Source organism: Pleurodeles waltl, chromosome 1_1, assembly GCF_031143425.1.
Source record: "Pleurodeles waltl isolate 20211129_DDA chromosome 1_1, aPleWal1.hap1.20221129, whole genome shotgun sequence".
In the NCBI taxonomy this organism is placed as follows: domain Eukaryota; kingdom Metazoa; phylum Chordata; class Amphibia; order Caudata; family Salamandridae; genus Pleurodeles; species Pleurodeles waltl.
In genome coordinates, this window is record NC_090436.1 from 385,252,542 (window position 1) to 385,271,538 (window position 18,997).

The 18,997-nt window shown below is 42.4% G+C and overlaps 1 protein-coding gene across 2 annotated transcripts in view; it reads left to right on the forward strand.

Annotated features, from left to right (window-relative positions):
- HOMER1 (homer scaffold protein 1) overlaps positions 1–18,997 on the forward strand; it is a 720,670-nt gene that overhangs the window by 205,270 nt on the left and 496,403 nt on the right. For both annotated transcript variants that reach the window (XM_069223247.1, XM_069223237.1), the window contains exon 3: positions 18,310–18,441. In XM_069223247.1, coding sequence (XP_069079348.1) covers positions 18,310–18,441 — 132 coding nt within the window. The remainder of the gene's footprint in view (positions 1–18,309; positions 18,442–18,997) is intronic.

Sequence of the window (18,997 nt, forward strand, 5' to 3'; positions counted from 1 at the left end):
GAAGGTGTGAAGGCATTGCTATGCGTCTTAATCTCGCTCCCAAAGTTGGTTGACATCAAAGTCCATCCTGCAACATGTCCTGGTATAACCTGAGTTTCTGGGGCCACCTGTGACACCCAGGCAGATCGAAGAGTTCCTGAAGCCCATGCTCCTATTCTTTGGATCACTTCCGACACAACTTGGCTTGCCTTCGACGCCCTCTATTTGGGATGCCATAGGTGAGTTTACTCTTGGCCCCATTTAGACCCTCCGAACCAGTCAACAGGGCTTTTCCATCTCCAATGCTGATTCCGCCTCCAGCTTCACAACCAAAGCCAGTTCCTGGAATGCCAACGCCGATTCCAATTCAGTCTACACTGGAGGAGAGAGCACCATTATGCTCGCTGACTCAGAGCCTGCTTCGCTGTGACTTGACTGAGGCAGCACTCAATTTCTACCAAACAGCAACCTCCTGCCTTGGAACCGCTTAGTGTCCCCTTCCACAAGGCAGGATCAACACACTACATTCCCTGTGCAGAACCAATTCAGATTATGACTTTGATGCAGTGATGAAATTGGCCAACCCCTCCATGATGCCAACTGGTATGGTGACCTCCAGGATGCCAGTGGCCTTGACACCTCTCCTGACTCTGGCCTCATCTCAGGTCCCTGCTGCTGAAGAAAGCACTTCCTTTGATATAGTCATGCGGAGGAGGGTGGCCAAAATTCTCATCCTCCAGTTAGTGGTCCAAATCAATGTTTTGACTGAGGTCCTCCACGTAGGGCAAAGCACTGCTAAGCCTGTCATACTTTTTAAGGAAGCACTAACTGATACCCTTAAAGGGAGCTGTGCTAAATTCTTTTCTGGCCCCCCCCTTAAACTGCCAAATTGCAAAACACCACTGACCTGTCCCTGTTGACCCTGCGTTTTTGTCTCAGCACCCCTCTCCTGATAGCTTAGTGGTACAGACATCTGCTAGATGGACAAGTCAAAACACTTTCCTGATTACTCTCCCTTAAGGGGAATCCCAGATAGTGGAGACCTTTGGAAAGAAGGTATTTTCTTTCACCAGTTTGGCCCTCAGGTCTGTCTGCGAGATGTTGCCTGTTGGATCATTACTCCCATACCCTTTTGGATTCAGGGGCTCAAATCCTTCCGGTGTCCTAGAAAAACTTGACCTTTTCCGACCCAGGCTATACTGGACAGTCATGATGCCACCAAGTCCACGATTCGTTGTGACTGATACACCACTGATTACATTGAGTGAGCCATTGACACCGGTATTGCCATTCATTGCTACTCCTGGCTGCAGTTAAACATTTATTTTTATTAACCAAATTTTATTAATTTTAACATTGAGCAGTAACATCCACCGTCAGTCATGGAACATTTTTCACAGTGTGTGTTAATTCACAGCATATGTTATCAATGTCTACAAATAATAGCAGCATTATGTGGATAGTCCATGGTATGCCCACCATCTGCCCTATATCGTAGCATGTTTCTGGGGGCAGCCCCTTCCATCATAAATCATAGTCAGATAATGCTGCATGAAGAAAGTTGACCTGAACAATTTGAAGTCGTGAGGATATCACCAGTTCTCTTGGGGCCAAGCAAGCCTGGCTGCAGTCATCATCATCTGACTTATTACCCAGCGCTCCCATGTTTGTCTCAACATGAGGAAGCGATCATTGGCATTAACTAATAGAATATAAAGTGGTAAATTGTGGAGATCGTTCCTTTTCCCAGCCTTCCAATCTTCAGTTTAGCTTCTAGAGGACTGTATTCAGGGAACTGAACGTCTACAGAGATATAGGGGAGGAGGGCATGACGGAGCTGAAGGTAGTGAAACAATTACATGTGGGACAGGGGTACTATTCCCGAGCTCCTGAAAGGACACCAATGTCCCCATCCAGTAAGTAGTCCCTATTCTATCCCACTACGCAAACCCCCGAAGACTCTACACTTGTCGGAGCCACCTACCTTGCCACAATGGCCTCATTCCAGTGACTGTCTGAGTGGATGGAACGTAAGGCTGCCCTCCACCAGAGCAATGTCACATGGGTACAGGAGGGAATAGCAGAGAACACCAGACTGCCATAAAGCACACAAAGAAGACCATCAAAGCCTACGAGATGGAGTTCAAGGCAGTATGCAGGGCCTTCCCAACCCCTGGTGAACCACTCAATAATCAGGACCAGATGTGCAGCAAGGTAGTAGCCATATAGATCAGGCATGCAAGGCCCCTGTCCTATAGGGGTTTTCTTGCTGAAGCAAAGGCTGCTCAGAGTCGTTCTCCCAACCAATAGAAGGTTGTCATCTTCGAGGTAAGGAAGTGAAACTACATCTGAGGGATTGGATGAGGAAATTTTGCTAAAACATACAGATAGTGAGGGGAGGTACACTGCGCCCAAGTGGGTTAAGCGGTAAACAACAAAATTTTTGCAAATCCCTGTCCAAGGTTGATGTGAGATCCTGAAGGCCCACATCAGGTCTAGGAGACGAGATGTGGATGCTAAGATGAGGATTGCACCAGTATCGCAGGGCACCAGGCGTGAGCAGCAACATCTCCTGCAACCATCAGCGACTTAGACATCAATCCGCAGTCCCGTGGCCTCATGATACAGATTGAGTATCTCAGGGCATCTGGAGCCTGTCAACTGAGGATCTCTGAGGAAGAGCAAAACATTGACTGCATATAAGCGGTCAGCCATATTTTTAGGTAATGTCCAGTCACTTATGGACTTGCCCTTTGACAGGACTAACCTTTTTGGGGACAAGGCATGCCCTTAAGTAGCACAGCTACCTGATTGGAGACAAGATCTAACTATTGTTACTGGGTTAGTAAACCATACTGTCTGGCAGGTGGGCCCTGCAGATTGTGTGGAAGGGAGATGCTTTAACATTCACAACCATTCCGCTGCACCTCACACCATCCGCGGAATGCCTGACGGAGGACCACCTGTCTGTCTTTCGGAAGGTAGTGCATTGCTTTGTGGCTAAGGGGGCCATTGAGAGGATACCTGTGCCGGAATTGGGTCATGGTTGTTATTCTCTCCACGTTCTAGTGCCAAACGAAGGGCACAGGCCATTGTCCTATTTTAGACCTGTGCCCTCTCAACACCTTCCTACAGAAGAAAATAATTCAAGATGCTCACCCTGACCCAGGTGTTGCCTGACCTCGACCGTGGAGTAGGATGGTGGTTTGGATCAGTAGGGTTCCTATTTCCATTAACCCACCCCGCTGGCCCATTGATGCTATCTGTGGTTCATAGTGGGACAAGAGCATTTTCAGATTGTTCTTCTCGGTAATTCACGAAAGTGATGGCTGTGGTACTAGTCTTCCCCTACCTTGACAACTGACTCTTGAATGCTGGTTCGCTCGAGGTGTAGTGAAGTTTGCATGTATTCTGCATTATAGAACCAACTCCTTAAGTTTACATCTTTTTTGTGGTGACTTTTGCCACACTTCTGTTTTACTAATGAGCAAATGTGCTGTATGTGCATTTCTGAGAGGCACTGACCTCTGTAGTCTGTATAATTAGTTCCAGGATCGCACATTTGAAGAGACAGTGCTATTATTTGCTTTCTTGATGTGCTTGTTAGGAGACGCTTTATTTTAGTTAGTACGAAATGAGCTGCTTTGCATCTTCACCACAGTGCGATAAGAATAATGCATTATTATAAAAACAGCTTCCATTTTTTTAACTTAGCGAGAGGAGCACTTCCCTGCTGGGATTATCACGGAACTTCTATGAACTGTGACTAAGATGCAGCCCTGCTGACCCTGACCTCCATCTTACTAAGGAGGACAGCCTCTACCATTTCCAGACCCTAACACCAATGTATGAAACCTTAGACTTTCCCCGTGGATCTGGCAGATGGATACACCCGGTAGTGTAGTGCTATCCACAGATATTAGTAGGCAAACATTAGCAACAATTAACCTGCTTGAATTGTTCCCAAAGTAATCAGCATTTTTAGAATGGTAAACAATAACGTCTCATCTTTCTAATAATCGCAGCTTATGATTTTTATAAATTAATCGGGTCATTCCAATAAGTATTTGAAAATGCTGTATCTTTCTTGTGTCACCTTGTGCATGAAAGTGTGACAAAATGGTAAGATCTAATTCCACTGATTCCTTGGGAATCAGAGTTATGTTTGAGGTTGCCAGCAACATCTTTCCCTGGTCAGTTTAGGGGTTGGATGTGGTACTGTGAGCTAGCCAAAAATCTACCAACACCAACTGATGGTTATCTGGACTAAGTCCATACACTGTGAAGTAGTGTTGGTCAAATACACAGTCAGAAAGGCAGTCAGTCGTCCACCACCTCCATACTACGGTGAACCTCCTGTCATCTTTGGGGTTCATTATCAACATACCAAAGTCACACTTGACTTCTTCTGAGATGCTCTGCTTCATTGGAACCATTCTGGAGATGGTTTAGTGTTGTGCCTTAACCTCAGAAAGGACAGTCCAGGACGTTCACGCCATTATCCTGGTATTTTACTCTCTGTCCTGGATTTTAGTGAGGTTGACTCTGAGGCTGCTGGGAAAGATGGCCTCCTGCATCCCACTGATAAACCACAGCAGGTGACGTATGCGGGCTCTGCAGTGGGATCTAAAGTCTCAGTGGGTCCAACATAAAGGGGACCTCTCCGACCATGTCCTGATTTCAGAGGTGATTACAAATTCTCTGCAGAGGTGGTTGCTGGACCTCAATTGGGTCAGTGGCAAACTTCTCTCCCTATTCCACCCACAGCTAACAGTGGTGACAAGTGCATTGCATCTGCATTGGTAGATTTTCTGGGAGAGGTGGAGATCAGAGGCATCTGGTCATGGTGGATACCCGGCTCCACATCAACCTCTTGGAGTTGCTGGCCATCTGCTTTGTGCTAAAAGCCTTTCTGCCACCCATCAAAGGGAGGTTGGTGCAGGTGCTCAAGGACAATACCACCACCATATGGCACTGCAGCAAATACAGCAGGGTTGTGTTGTGGACCATGTGTTATGAGGTGCTACACCTCTTGAAATGGCTGAAACACCAGGGAATTTTACTTGTGGCACTCCCCCTTGCTAGATCTTTGAATGTGAGGGTGGACGAACGCAGCCGCTGACACATAGCAGATCACGAATGGCAGCTACACCCAGAGATAGCACAGGGTCTCTTCCATGAATGGGGAGAACCTTGGCTTAATCGGTTCTCCACGGCTGAGAATTTGAACGATCAGCTGTGGCTCTTTCCTCTCTGCGGTTCACCTAGAGTGGAACTCAGGACTTTCGTACTCCTTTCCATTGTTACCTCTCCTGCTCTGAGTTCTGAAGAAGATCAGGAATGACTGGGGCTAAGTCAACCTAGTGGCTACGGATTGGGGAAGGAGTTTGTGCCACCCAGAACTCCTGGGCATAAACATATGTCCTCCAATAGGACTGCCGCTTCAGGAGGATTATCTATTGCACAGGGCAGGGTCGTCCTGAACATAAACCTACAAGTTCTTCCTCTCCCTGCTTGGAGATTGAGTGACCGCTGTAGATATCATTCAGCCTTCCTCCTGGAGTAGTCGATGACTAGAAGTCAGGCTTTCTGCCACAAAGTCAGTATATGGCTGCTGTTGGGACAAGTTTGTAGTTTGATGCGGTACTCTGCAGTTTCACCCACTTAAATAATCAGGGTCCAGTCAGTGCTTCCGCACAAATAGTGTTTTTCCAGACACTTTAGGCTGCAGTCTATCCAGTTACAATGGCTTAATCTTCTCTTTTATTTTAAAATAGGTCTGTTAATGTATTTCTTGTCACTATTTTTAGTTGTCTTTTTAAAGATGAATTGGCTATATTGTTAAATAATCTTAAAAGGAAATTGACCAATATATCCATAATGGGTTGTCAAACTTGTATTTTTAAAAGTACAATATGTTTTTTCTAGAGAAAACTGTATTTTCATTTTTTAGAAGTGCTTTGGGATCCCCCACATGGGCAGGACTATTCGGTGCTTACTATTTCAATGAAGAGTTCCTTGAAGGAGAACTAAAATTACAGCTAAGCAACTTTTCCTGAATCCTCTTAAAGTAAATGAGCATGGAGACACTAAAGTAAAATTAAGCAGGACAACTGCAGTAGTGATCACTGGAGTAAGAGTTATGTAGCAACAGGGAGCACTGCCCTGAGTGATGAGGAATGATTATTATTGATATAAATGTTATTTTTGTGCACATGTTACTTTGAGGTAATGCACCATGTGCTACCTATATAGGTGAACTGTGGTGGTAGCATTAAAGGTGCAGTGTAGTACGCTGTGTGTAAAAAGGCTCACCATGATTTGCTCTGATTATTATTGTTCTCATTTGCTTGTTGTGCATGTTGTGTTGAATATGTTTTCGTTTTGGAGTGGGGTATTTTTCACATGCAACAGTGAGGGGTGAACTGATGAATGACTGTGCCTACGACAATAGCAGTGTGCAAATAGGGCCTAATTACAACCCTGGCGGTCAAAGACCGCCAGGGTTGTTTTGACGATTGTACCGGCAACCGGCTGGCGATACAATTTGGCGTATTATGACCGCGGCGGTAGCGCCGCGGTCGCACTGCCGGGACCGGCGGTTTCCCGCCATCATTGTCCCGCCGGTTATAATCCGCTTGCATTATGACTCCCCATTCCGCCAGCCTGTCCATGGCGGTAGAGACCGCCATGGAAAGGCTGGCAGGAAAGGGAGTCGCAGTGCCCCTGGGAGCCCCTGGCCTGCCCATGCACTTGGCATGGGCAGCGCAGGGGCCCCCAGGTACAGCCCCACCGTGCTTTTCACTGTGTGCACAGCACCCGTCGCACGGCCGCAACACCGCCGGCTCCATTAGGAGCCGGCTTCAATGTTACGGCCAACATCCCCGCTGGGCCGGTGGGGATATTGTAATGTGGGCGGTGGGATTGCGGCCACTCGGCGGTCCAACCTTGGCGGGCGGCCTCCGCCGCCTGCCAAGGTTGTAATGAGGGCCATAGCTCTTTTATTAAAATAAAGCAGAGGCCAGGTTTGCTGGTCAGTTCTAGTCACCCTTTGTCTGTATCACCTATGTATGTCTCCAAACCTGTAGAGGATGTTTTTTCATTTTTTTTTTATTCCAGTCAACAGGGAGGGGTAATCACCTATAGTTGGGTGTTTTCAGTGGTGGGATGGTAGAGGTGTGGAGGTGGAGATTCAGATGCTGCTAAATTAATCATTGCCAAGTTTAGGCTTATGGCACCATACTGGAAAGCAGCTGTCTGTGCCTCTGCTGTTGCAGTATGAATTATAGTTAAATATGATGGGCTACAAATGACGAAAAAGTACCAGAGACTGTTATGTAATTCATCAGTTGAGATGCTCATGGGTTAAATAACCATAGGAAAACCGAGTCAGTGCTACAATTTTTGGAACATCATAGGTCAGACATTGCAGTACTCTGCAAAGTGCAACTTAGGGCTACTGTAGATTGAGCAATTGCAGATGAGAGGGGGATGTCATTGTTCTAGGTGATTTATTTTATCAAACCATAAGAAGTTGCATTTCAGGTTCCTGCACGTCTGCTTACCCAGAGGGCTCCTATGTTTTAGTGAGTTGTATGCTGAGCAAAGTGACATCGACTGTGAGCAATGTTTACAGCCCTACATTTTATTCTATGCTGTTGAACAAGTGTTTAAAATGCAATACCCAACGGCTTTGTTCTTTGGTAGATAATTTGGTACAATATGTGACTTGTCTCTTAACATATCGATGGACACTAAGAAGCCAAGGCAATTTGTGGGTGATGGATCTTGAGATTCTAATTGTAATTGTACTTAAATAGTGCTTATTACCCCTGACGAGACATCGAAGTGCTTTTTGGTGAGTAGCACGCTACTCCGGAATCAAAAAGGATTAGTGGTGGATTAGTGTAGGAAAATCTGAGTGAATTTGAGTGGTGTCTGTTAGTTGGATTAATTAGGAGAAAGGAGGGATAGAAGATGGAAGAGTCTAAAAAGTGTTATTTGGGAGATCATGGTAGTAAGATGAGGTTTAGGATGAGTAAAGGAGAGATGTAGGAGGGAGGAGTCTGTAGAAATGGATTAGGAAGATCATACTATTAAATTAATAATTTGGGATAAGGGAAAGGAGGGATATATGAGAGAAGACTTTAGAAAGGGTTGTTTGGAGATGACAGTAGTAAAATGAGGTTTGGGGTGATCCAACGAGGGATAGAGGAGGAAAGAGCGTAGAAGGGTCTTAGGGAAGATCATAGTTGTGGAATAGGGTTTGGGATGAGTCAGAGAATGGAGACAGAGGATACATTGAGAAAGATATAGGCAGAGACATGAGGTAGTGCAGTGTAGAGAGTCAGTGTTTTTTTTCTTCTATAGTAGGACTAAAGTAATACTTTTATAGGTACATAAGTACATAGAGAGGGTATACATGTATAAGGAAGAGAATACATATTGAGATTTAAAGTAGTATTTTGTAAGCTCAGACTTGCAAGTGTTGTAACTTATTCTAATTTATTTGTGAATTTTTGTAACTAATGTTTTATTTCTTTTATAATTTTATATTTTTCTCAATGTTTCAATAATGAGGCACTTACAGATAAAATAGTTATGCTATTATTTACATATTGTGAGAGATTAATAAATCAGAGATCCTTAAGCATCTGTTCAAATAACGTATATAAAAACTATGCAGTGACCTATATTAATGATTCATGTTATGCATAGAAAAGTATATATATGTATATATTTTTAACCATAAGTAATTTATACATTTGTTACGTAGTCCTAAAGAGTATCTATTTAATGTAAAACTCACACTTATTATGCATATTTGTACAAAGAACTACACATACCTAGATACATATATATAATCAAATTATAAATATTTATGTACACAGGGATATGCTGTACATTAGTGTTTGAGTATAGTAGTTATGTAGGTAAGAGACAACTTTTGAGTAGTCTTCTGAAGAGAAAATAGTTATCCGTGGACTTTATACTTTATACTTTGGGTAATGAGTTCCATAGTTTGGCTGCTTCGACAGAGAAAAATGTACTACTTTTATTTTTTTTTCCTTATATGGTGGGATTTGGAGGAGAGGTGCCAGTGTGAAGCGCAGGTTCCTTTGTTGAATGTTGAAAGTCTGCTTGACTTTTGCACATTCAAACACATTATGTGCCATCAGTATACCTTCTACCTATCTGTGCATGACATGTACATGCATGTCATGCACACCAACAGTCTATGCCAACTTAATAACAGACAGTTGGGGACTTGCTTATTGGTATGGCTGGTCTAGTTCAGAGAATAGATATTCTCCTGTGAACATCTTCAGATTGCTCACCCATAGTAGTTTCCTTAGCTGTAACTCCAGTCAAACCAAAACCATGTCTGGGGTGATTTATATCAGATTGATTGAGAGGCCATAGTAGAGTTTTTGTATTCAAAGTGATTATTGTTTCTAACTTGTATATATTATGTGATGACGTTAAGTTATGTGTCAGAGGTGTATGCGTGTAGAATAGGCTGGAGGAATATAGCAGAAAAGCCAGGGTTTGATAATATGGAGAGTAGGATGGGCTATTTTGTCCACTGCACAAGGCACCATTGTCAATATAATGACCATAGATAAAGTACTGGCATTTAATGATGCTATTATATATGGAAAAAGTTATGAAATTTATTCTGGAGTAATATTGATCTCTTAATGAGTTGACACAGATACAGAGGAATGTGCTACTGCAGGTTGATGATCAATTACATCCTTCTTTGGCAGAAAGAATTAACTTGATGTAGTCTAGCATCATTAAGAACTTGATGGGCTGGAAGGCCTCGTGGCCTGATGGGCTGAGGATAAAATTTTATAAAGCCTGTGCAAAATGGCCAAAGAGGTATTTTACATCTGTAAATCCTTGGCGAATCTAGAAAGAATCTCCACTTCTGTCAGGAAATCACACTCTGCTTCTTTAATGATATGATTGAGCTTCTTCTCATGTCTCTCTCATCCAATAATTTCACAGCTATCTCTTCAGACCTCTCACTGTTACTCCACCTGCAACAATCTCAGCACGTTGGTCTGGGATGTGCCCTATTTCAGAAGATTAAGTTTGGCTCCATTAGCACAGGTTCTCCTTTGTATCCATGTCTGTGAAATATCTTAGGAGCTTGGCAACCATGGTGGCACCAGTTCTTACATCAGTTTGCAGTGCTTCATTTGCACTGTGCCAAGTCCTGGACTTTTGCTGAATTGCAGCTGTTGTTGCAGCTGTTTCTTTATTAAAGAAACCCACCTTAGATCCACAAACCCAGACCAACTAACGCCAAATCTCCCTCTTGCCCGCAGTGTCCAGAGTAATGGAAAGCCATGTTAATCATCAACTGTCATGTTATATACAGGACTGGGCTGTGTTCGACAAAATCCATTCTGGCTTTCGTCCTTCCCATAGTACTGACAGTGTTGACAGCTGTCTGTAATTATATTCAAATGATGTTTAACAATGGGGACTCTGCTACCCTCCTTGACTTATCAGCAGCATTTAACACATTCTCACATGAGATCCTTCTCCATAGTCTCACCAGAGCATACAGGTGAAGGCACTGAGCTGGATTGAATCTTTCTTGCGGATGAGGTACCAAGCTGTCCATGTCTGTCCTTTTTTCATCTGCTCATTGACATCTGCGCTGTGTGGTTTCCTCTGGGCTGTTTTGAGTCCAACCCTGTTTATATTTACGGGATGTTACTGGCCAACCTCATTTCCTTCTTTGAGATTCAATTTTACTCATTTGCTGATGATACTCAGATCATACTTTGACTTGATTGGCATGATTTGTCCATCCAAAACCTATTTAAATCTTGCCTCGCATCAATGGCCCATTGGATGTATGCCTGCTCACTAAGACTAAATGCAGACAAGATGGAGGTTCTAGTGGAACTCTTCCATCTGGTCACCCTTTTGGTGGCCTCAATGTTTAAGAACCAGTCTGATGCCTGGAAACAGTGCAAGTAATTTGGGCATTATACTTGACTCTGAGTTATCTTTTGAATCTCACATCTACAAGCTTAAAGCAACATGTTTGCCTTATTGAAAATGTTGAGAAAGATCACCCCGTTTGTGCCTATTTTATTTTAAGAACTCTGGTACAGGCACCATCTGTTTGGACTGTTGTAATACAGTGTTCCTGGACCTCCCTTCCTATGTGTTATGGAATCTCCAGTTGATAGAAAACACTGCAGCTAGGAGTATTCTAGTGTTGCCTAGATCAGCCAGGATTTATTGCCACCTGTTTAATCTCCACTGGCTTCCTGCTCATAAACTCTTTACCTTCAAGGCTCTGGCTATGGCCACAAAGCAATGTATAGGGCAGGTCAACCCAACTATAGAACAGGTCTATTTAACAAATATTGCTCAACTAAACAACTTTGTTCTTCATGGCGCTATTGGTCAATTAACTGAGATGCCAGAGAAGGTGCACAGGAGGCAGAATGTTCTCGGTTATCACTGCCTAGTGCTGAAACAGCCTCTGTTTGCTATTAATGCATAGCCTAACCATCTGTGATTGTGCAGAGCTTTAAAAACACATAATTCCATAGGTAGTACTGCCCTGTCTCTATGCTGCTTTGATTTTAGTACCTGTCCCAGGACACCATTTAGTGACTTGTGTTCTTTAGAAAACTGAAATCAAACTAAGCCCTTGCTTACAGTGTTTAAAGAAGAACTTTAGACAACCCAAGAGCTTTAGAGAGTCAATTGTTATTGTGGTTCTCAGATTCAGCATGAACAATACTAGTTGTTCCTCATACTGTTCTTTATTAGGTATTGAGAATAAATCACTTGTTTATATTTTAATCAACAGACTCATGTCTCTGTTGACTCTTTGGCCTCATAAGAGACATAAGATCTGTCATAGGCTGCTCCTCCAGGAAACCTTGCGTACACATTTTGCCTTACTTCATCAGATAGATCCCAGCCTTCAGGCTGCTGCATTGGTGTAGCTTGCTGACAAAGTATTTGATCACTCTAGTTGACAGTTTTGCTGAGAATGTATGTGGTGAAATTTCTTGGATTTAATCAAGTGATAATATACAATCTCCGAAGCCCAAAGATTAGTAATAATTGGTGCCAGTCTGAAAACATACTGATTTCAGGGAGGACCAGACAGGGGTGTCTGCGGTCACCAGTGCTGTTACCTGCTGTATGAGGACCATCTAAGCTGTGGATTGAGTTTCAGAGGCAAGCAGGTTCGTATTTAACACTACGTTGACAACACTGTTCTGTATATCTGTGACCCGGGGTACTTTTGCTTCAAGTGATCAAGCAGTTTGGTGCCCATTCTGGTTTGAGAATATAGTGGGACCAATCTGTTGTCTTCCTGCTATCAAAATCAGCCACATAAGGGATTTTTGAGCTTCAATTACAATGAGCAGAGATATGGGCGTATTGAATAGGGAAAACCTTGGCACAGCGGTTAGCACATTGGAGGCCTCAGTAGTTAGATTACCTTACCTTTATGCTTGGAATAGTAGATACCACTGTTAAAAATAGTAATTTTCTCTAATGTCCTGTAAGTTTTCCTTAATATTCCAAGGGTGCTCAACACATCTTTCTTTGAATCGTTGTGGTCACTCATGATTCAGCTGATACAGGTGTACATGCAGTGGCAGTTGAGAGTGAATGAGTTTAGTCAAAGTCCCGACAGAGAATAAAGAGGCAAGACTGTGGAATCCTGGAGCCCTCCACATATAAAAGTAAGATATCTTGCCAAATAAGCTTGAAGTTGCTCAAATTGGGCTTGATCTGTAAAGAAAGTGAAACCAAGAGCATACTTGCCAACAATTTAACACAAGGAAGAGGAAGACTTTGGGAAAAGAAATCAGGGGACTTCATTTTCTCCATTGACTTCCATTGAAGCAAAGACAATTTCAGACGGGAGACAGACAAAATAAAGCTATTATTTTTTGCTTTAAAAATCGGGAGTCTCTTGTCTGAATCAGGTTTGTTGGCATGTATGCAAGAGAGCTGTGACCACAATACAAGCAGAAGCCTGGACAATCAAATAGGATTGCATAGTCAGCAGTGTTAAATACAATTGAAAGATACTCTATCTGCTTTCATCCTGGAGGTACTGAAGGGTGGCAAGTAGCAACTATTTGGTGCTGTGGGGCAAAGAAAGGCTGATTGCAAAACACCGAGTATCTCTATAGATTGCATGTGATTGCAGAGTTCTCTGGCAAAGTGTTCTTCTAAAATGTGATCTTCAGTGGACAATAAAGATTTGGAATAGTAGTTCTCCATGATCATCAGATCAGGGTCTGTACAAGATTTTACAGTCTGAGGCACCATTGAAATACTTTGAGCGAGATATATTAATTTCTCATCTTGATATTTATTATCTAGACCCATTCTGTAACCTACTTGTTTACCAAAGCCTACCAGATCACTGATGACATTTTTGAGAGTCTTCAATGGAGAATGCCGGCAGTGCGTGCATGGCTGTATCATGTTTATGCTCCTTTGCATTCACTTTGAAATAATCTGGCAGTTTTGCTTATTTTTGGAAACTACTTCACTGAAGCTGCTTTGGAGGCACCACTGCAGACTATGGGAGATTTTCTACCTGACGGGGAAAGATTGCATTTTTTTGTCATTTGATGTATTTAAAAGATGGGGGATACGTTCACGCTGGCCCTATTTCTGTATTGTAGGCTTAGGCATCCAATTAAAGCTCAGTGTAACTCTTTTCCTGTGACTCTGAAAGAATATGAATCTTTATCTAAACTGTTACAATGCTAAGGTGCTATGCACTTCACATTATATTTTTCATTATAGGCACAGCAGGAAAATATTTTAATGTACTTTGGTCCAGGGCTCAGCGGGACCAAGAACTGGGATACATACTCACTGATGACCAATAACAATACTGCTGTTAGTAGACGTTGAAAATATATTTTCTTTCATAGTAAGTGTAGACTTGTACATTTTAATCTTCCGCACAGGGCAACCATAGTCATGTAAAAATTAAAATATTATATTCCACTCTGGGAGGTGGATGCAGTAGATGTTTCATTCACAAGATACTGACTTCATTCATCTTGTGTGGAACTACCTGCAGCTCCCCTTTTTTACAGCAGTTTTGAGGTGAGGTTTTTATGTACTCTCTGTAATTATAGAAGGTCCTTAATGTTGCTCCTGGGGTTATTTTGTTGGTATTTTAAAACTGCATGTACACCAGGGGTTTCTTGGCACTAGGGTGCTGCCAAATAACAGCCCCAAAATATGGAACCAGATCAGGGAAAGGAATGGGAGACAGCACAACACTAAATCAAGAGTACACTAAAGGTTGGATAATCATTTTTTTCTGGAGGGAATTCCATCCTCTCCCCGTAAGGGGGAAAAGCTGTTCCCTCCAGTTCTAGCCTAGGCATATTTGAGTACCATTAGCAGATTGAAAGAAAGTGAATGTAAATTTCATTGTGAATTATTGTTGAGGATGCAGGCGTTAATAAATAACCATGGCTGTACCATAAATAGTCCTGTGTTTAGTACATAAGGTTTTGAATAAAATGTTTTCCTTTACTGGTAGGCAGTGCAAATTACACGAGATAGGGTGGCTATGTCAGAATCTGGGCATTCCAATAGTTAGCCAGGAAGCCTGGTTTTGTGGCATTTTAACATGAATTAACAGAACATCAGGTATACCCAGATGAACAGAACTGGCGTAGTCCAGGCGTCACCCTAAAATAGAAAACACAGTCCATCTTTTGGCATCTGCATTTAAGACCGAAATTATTTTCCTGCCAAATTTTCATCTGGAAGTACAGGTAGATACACAAGCAGAGGTTTGAACAGCGGCAGATAGCTCAAACTATGTCCAAACTGTGCATTGCTTCTACTGCCACCGAAAGAATGTCCGACTCTTTCGGCCATTGGAAGTCCAGCCATAGGTCTGCTCTCCAGTTCAGCACTAAAGCCTCTGTTTTATCACTGTAGAGCTTTAACCAGTTGCTCCTCATCCACTCACAAATCCTTTCCATACAGTCCTGGAAAGATACATCTGATGTAAGACTTCCTCCCAGCCATCTTATCATGTGGCTATCACTGTTGTACATGTGTAAGGCTATGCTCATAGAGTGTATGGGAGAAATATGAGGTTTAGATCATGGATCTGAATACTAGAGAAGACTGATCCACTCGTGCTCATTTGATTTCATGTCCTTATGCCACTTGGCTGAGACTAGGGTGGAGATTGACCCTTGTAGTTCTAACCAGTGTGCACTTGGAGCCTACCAGCACAGACAGTGGAAACCTCCATTGATAGCAAACATTTCACAAGACACTAGACGAGCCTGGTGCATTTGTTTCTCCTGATTAGGATTCCCATGCCCTCTTGCAACCAGAATATAGTTCTGGCTAGATTATTGTGCAAACCTTTTGAGACCTTAGCCTTCTGTGGCGATTTGTTTTGTGCAAGACATCCTTCCTGTTGGCCACAACCTTGACCAGGACCAAAAGTGAGTATTTACACCTCAGAAACATGTCATACCATTCTACAGAGATTGTACTCATGATGTTCTTCCTCATACACCAATGCTTTCATGAATAAGGTAACATTTGATGTTGTATTATGTAATGCTACAGTTTATTTGTAGAGCTCTTGTATGCAGGTGCTTTAGGAAGACACCACCTAAAAACGTAATATCGACCAAGGGAAAAGGCTGAAGATATTTATTTAAAAGCCAGGTTTTCTGCTGCCATCTAATACAGTAGATTTGTTTCTGCCCGCAAAACCAAAGTGAGAAAGTTCCACAGTTTGACTGCTTCTGCAGAAAAAGTACAGTCTCTGTGTCTTTTCTGGTCATAGTGGTGGTTTTATGGTCAATTGTTAAGGTCTTAAAGGCTACTGGAGACTAACTGGATGCCCAATGTTGAGATAGCAGTACTGGACAGTAGATCTTCTGGACAGTTTTGTAAGCACTCTTGCTGCAGCTTTCTGAGCAAGTTGCAGTAGTTGTAAAAATTTGTACTGGCGATTTAAGGTAGATTGAATTACCATAGTCAAGATGTGACTGAATTTTAGCTTTCTTTGCTTACCTATGTAAAAAAAAGGATCAATGAAGGCTAGAATCTTTCTTAAGAAGGTTAGGGTGGGTGAAACTGATGTGGGCCACTTTCATGGACTGGGATTCCAGGGCTAGAGTGCTGTGCAGCTGACCTTCTAAATTCTGCACTACTGTTGAAGGATCTCTCTTGTGACCATATCCTGCTTGAGGAAATTGTTGACCATCTCCTGACAATGGTGAGTGTCTCCATTAAATGTGTCATCTTTTGATTGGTTGTACTCTAACGTACTTAATAGGTTAAAGATGAGCAGATTACCATCAGCATACATGTAAGAGTACACTTCAGCTTGATGGAGCAATTGAACGGTCTTAAATACATGTTAGTCCGAAATGGCGATTGACTTTGCAGTCTGTATTTGAAGAGTACATGGGAAGTGTGACCATTTGCAATCTCTCTGAAATACAAGATCTTACACACTTTAGCACTGCACTGGTGAACCTGCTTTTTTCAGGGTCTTGAGCAGGATTTTGTGGTCAGTGGTGGCAACTGCAGCCGACAAGTCTAAGAGGACTCGCATGCTGAGTTTCTCCTCTGTTAATGAGCTGGTGAAGATCATGGAGTGCCGATAGGACTGACAGCTCGGTGTTACTACTTGGACAAAATCCCCATTAGGTCATTAGATTCTGTAAAGTCCTGAAGGAGGCGGAGGGCCACCTTTTCCAGACGTTTGCCCCCATGTATGCAAACAATGAGATGGGTCTAAGGTTGTTCATGTCATTGATTCCAACCGCAGGTTTCTTTAGCAAGGTTCTCACTACAGCTGCCATCAAGAGGTCTGAAAACATGCCATGCTTTAAGAAGCTGTTAAAGAATAGGATGGCAATGCATAATCTGGGTATACCGTCTGCTTTGTGCCTCAGTTGGGACAAACCAGAGATCTGTGTTCTTCTGACGACTCTTGTGTGGTCTTTGAAGTTATTGATGGCGGATTTACGACTGCTAAGGTCACTGTTAGCAGATGGATAGTGTCATCTTTCCTCCACTTATATGCTTTCTATTGAGCCTAACCCATCTCTGGTGTCCGAGCCTATGCCACTAGCTTAGGCTGCATTTGTGGCATTCTATGGACATGTTTGGTGTCAGAGACATACACCTGACAGCAATATGATCTACCTTTCAAGCATTCTTCCAAAGCTATGCTCTCAATGCGTCCTCCCAGAGCCTTGCGATATTTGAGCAGGAGTGCTTTGTGACATGTTTACCGAGAGGTACCTGCCTGTTGCTGTCCTTCCCTTCATCCCTCATTTGCTGTGGAATTTACACACAGGTTGAGACTGTAAAAGAGCAAGAATATAAAAGAAGGGTATAGTTAACATTTTTAGTGACTTTGCCCCTCTAAGAGTCTCATTATGAGTTGCCCGGAATAATATCCGTTATTGTTCCTCCCCTTGAATTACTGTTGCCAGGGGTTCCAGAAATTCCTGGGGCAGGAAATAAAGAGGATGAAAATTCTGTGGAGAATAAAATGTATGAATCTGTGTTTCGGCACTGATCCCTTTTGTGATTGCTGGTGTTTTTTCATTGAGGTTTGAACTCCTTTGAACAGCCAAAATCTCATCTTGATGGAGCCAGTAACTCCTGTTACCATCTATATTGAGATTACCAGATGTGCTCTTAATGAGGTCCTGAGCACATAGGTTCTGTCCTATCATTAATACCCTCCCATGGATCTTTCATCTGGCAAAACATACAGCAATTGGTGTTTTTCTTTTTTTTAAACGAGGGGAACTGCAAGAGTGCATGTATGCACTGGAATGGGGGTGTACTGCGTATGATGCATGCTTGAGTATGTGGTACTTGAGCACCGTGCCGTGTTTCACTAGCTTTAGAATCAATTTCCCAAAAGGGAAGAGTGCTCACAAGGGTGCCAATGGGAAAGAGCCTAGTGTCTAAGGGTAACTGTGGCACATTTAATGCTACTTTATCAGTCTCCTCTTCTTTGTGTGACACCTTTTGAATTAACTTTCTTTCCACCAATGGCACTCTCTTTTTAGAACAGCGGCTTGTGAAGTTGTAATTGTTCTTTATTTAGAAACTTAAATATACTTTAAGACTGTGCTAGGTTACAGATTCAATTCAGAGTATCTCATAAAAAATGTAATTGTTTATTGGTTCAAAATATTGTACTGTTTTCTGTTTTGATTGATTGGCTCTAAAAAGCATGCGTGGCCGTTAATGATGTTAACATGCAGTCATTATGTCTTTTTTTATTTCCAGGCAATAATAAATAGCACCATCTCTCCCAACATGACATTCACTAAAACATCACAGAAGTTTGGCCAGTGGGCAGACAGTAGAGCAAACACTGTCTATGGTCTGGGATTCTCATCAGAACACCACCTCACAAAGGTAAGTAGTTCCTTTAAGTAACATTCATATGTATGGTTTATAAAGGTACAATTGCAATCCTCTGTTACTTGAGGTAAAAGCAAAGAGTTGTTTTGGATGCTGTGTGGAAAATGTTTAACAAGAAATGCTTTATCAATGTCCATAGCCAAGCAATATGACTCAAAGATAATGTAAAATATCCAGACCAGAAATATTTAAAATACTAAGAATTGTGACAATAATACTTATTTTTCCACCACACTACAAAATTGCAATTTGTAGTTCTATTACTATTAGTCAGCTAAATCTCAGTGACATGAAGGACTGACTCATTCTTTAATGTGTGTCTCTAGTGAGATCACAGACAGCAGTTCCCTAACTTGGCTTACAAGACAATATTAAGTTACCAATTTAGTGTAATATGTGCTATAGACCTGTGCTATAAAATTGACGTGGATGCCAATGGACCAGGCAGAAATGATATACCTCCTCCTAAAGTATTTAAAACTATTTTAGATTGTATGATTGCATAAAAACAAGATTCTTTCTAGCTCCTGTTGGAGATAGGCCGATGCTC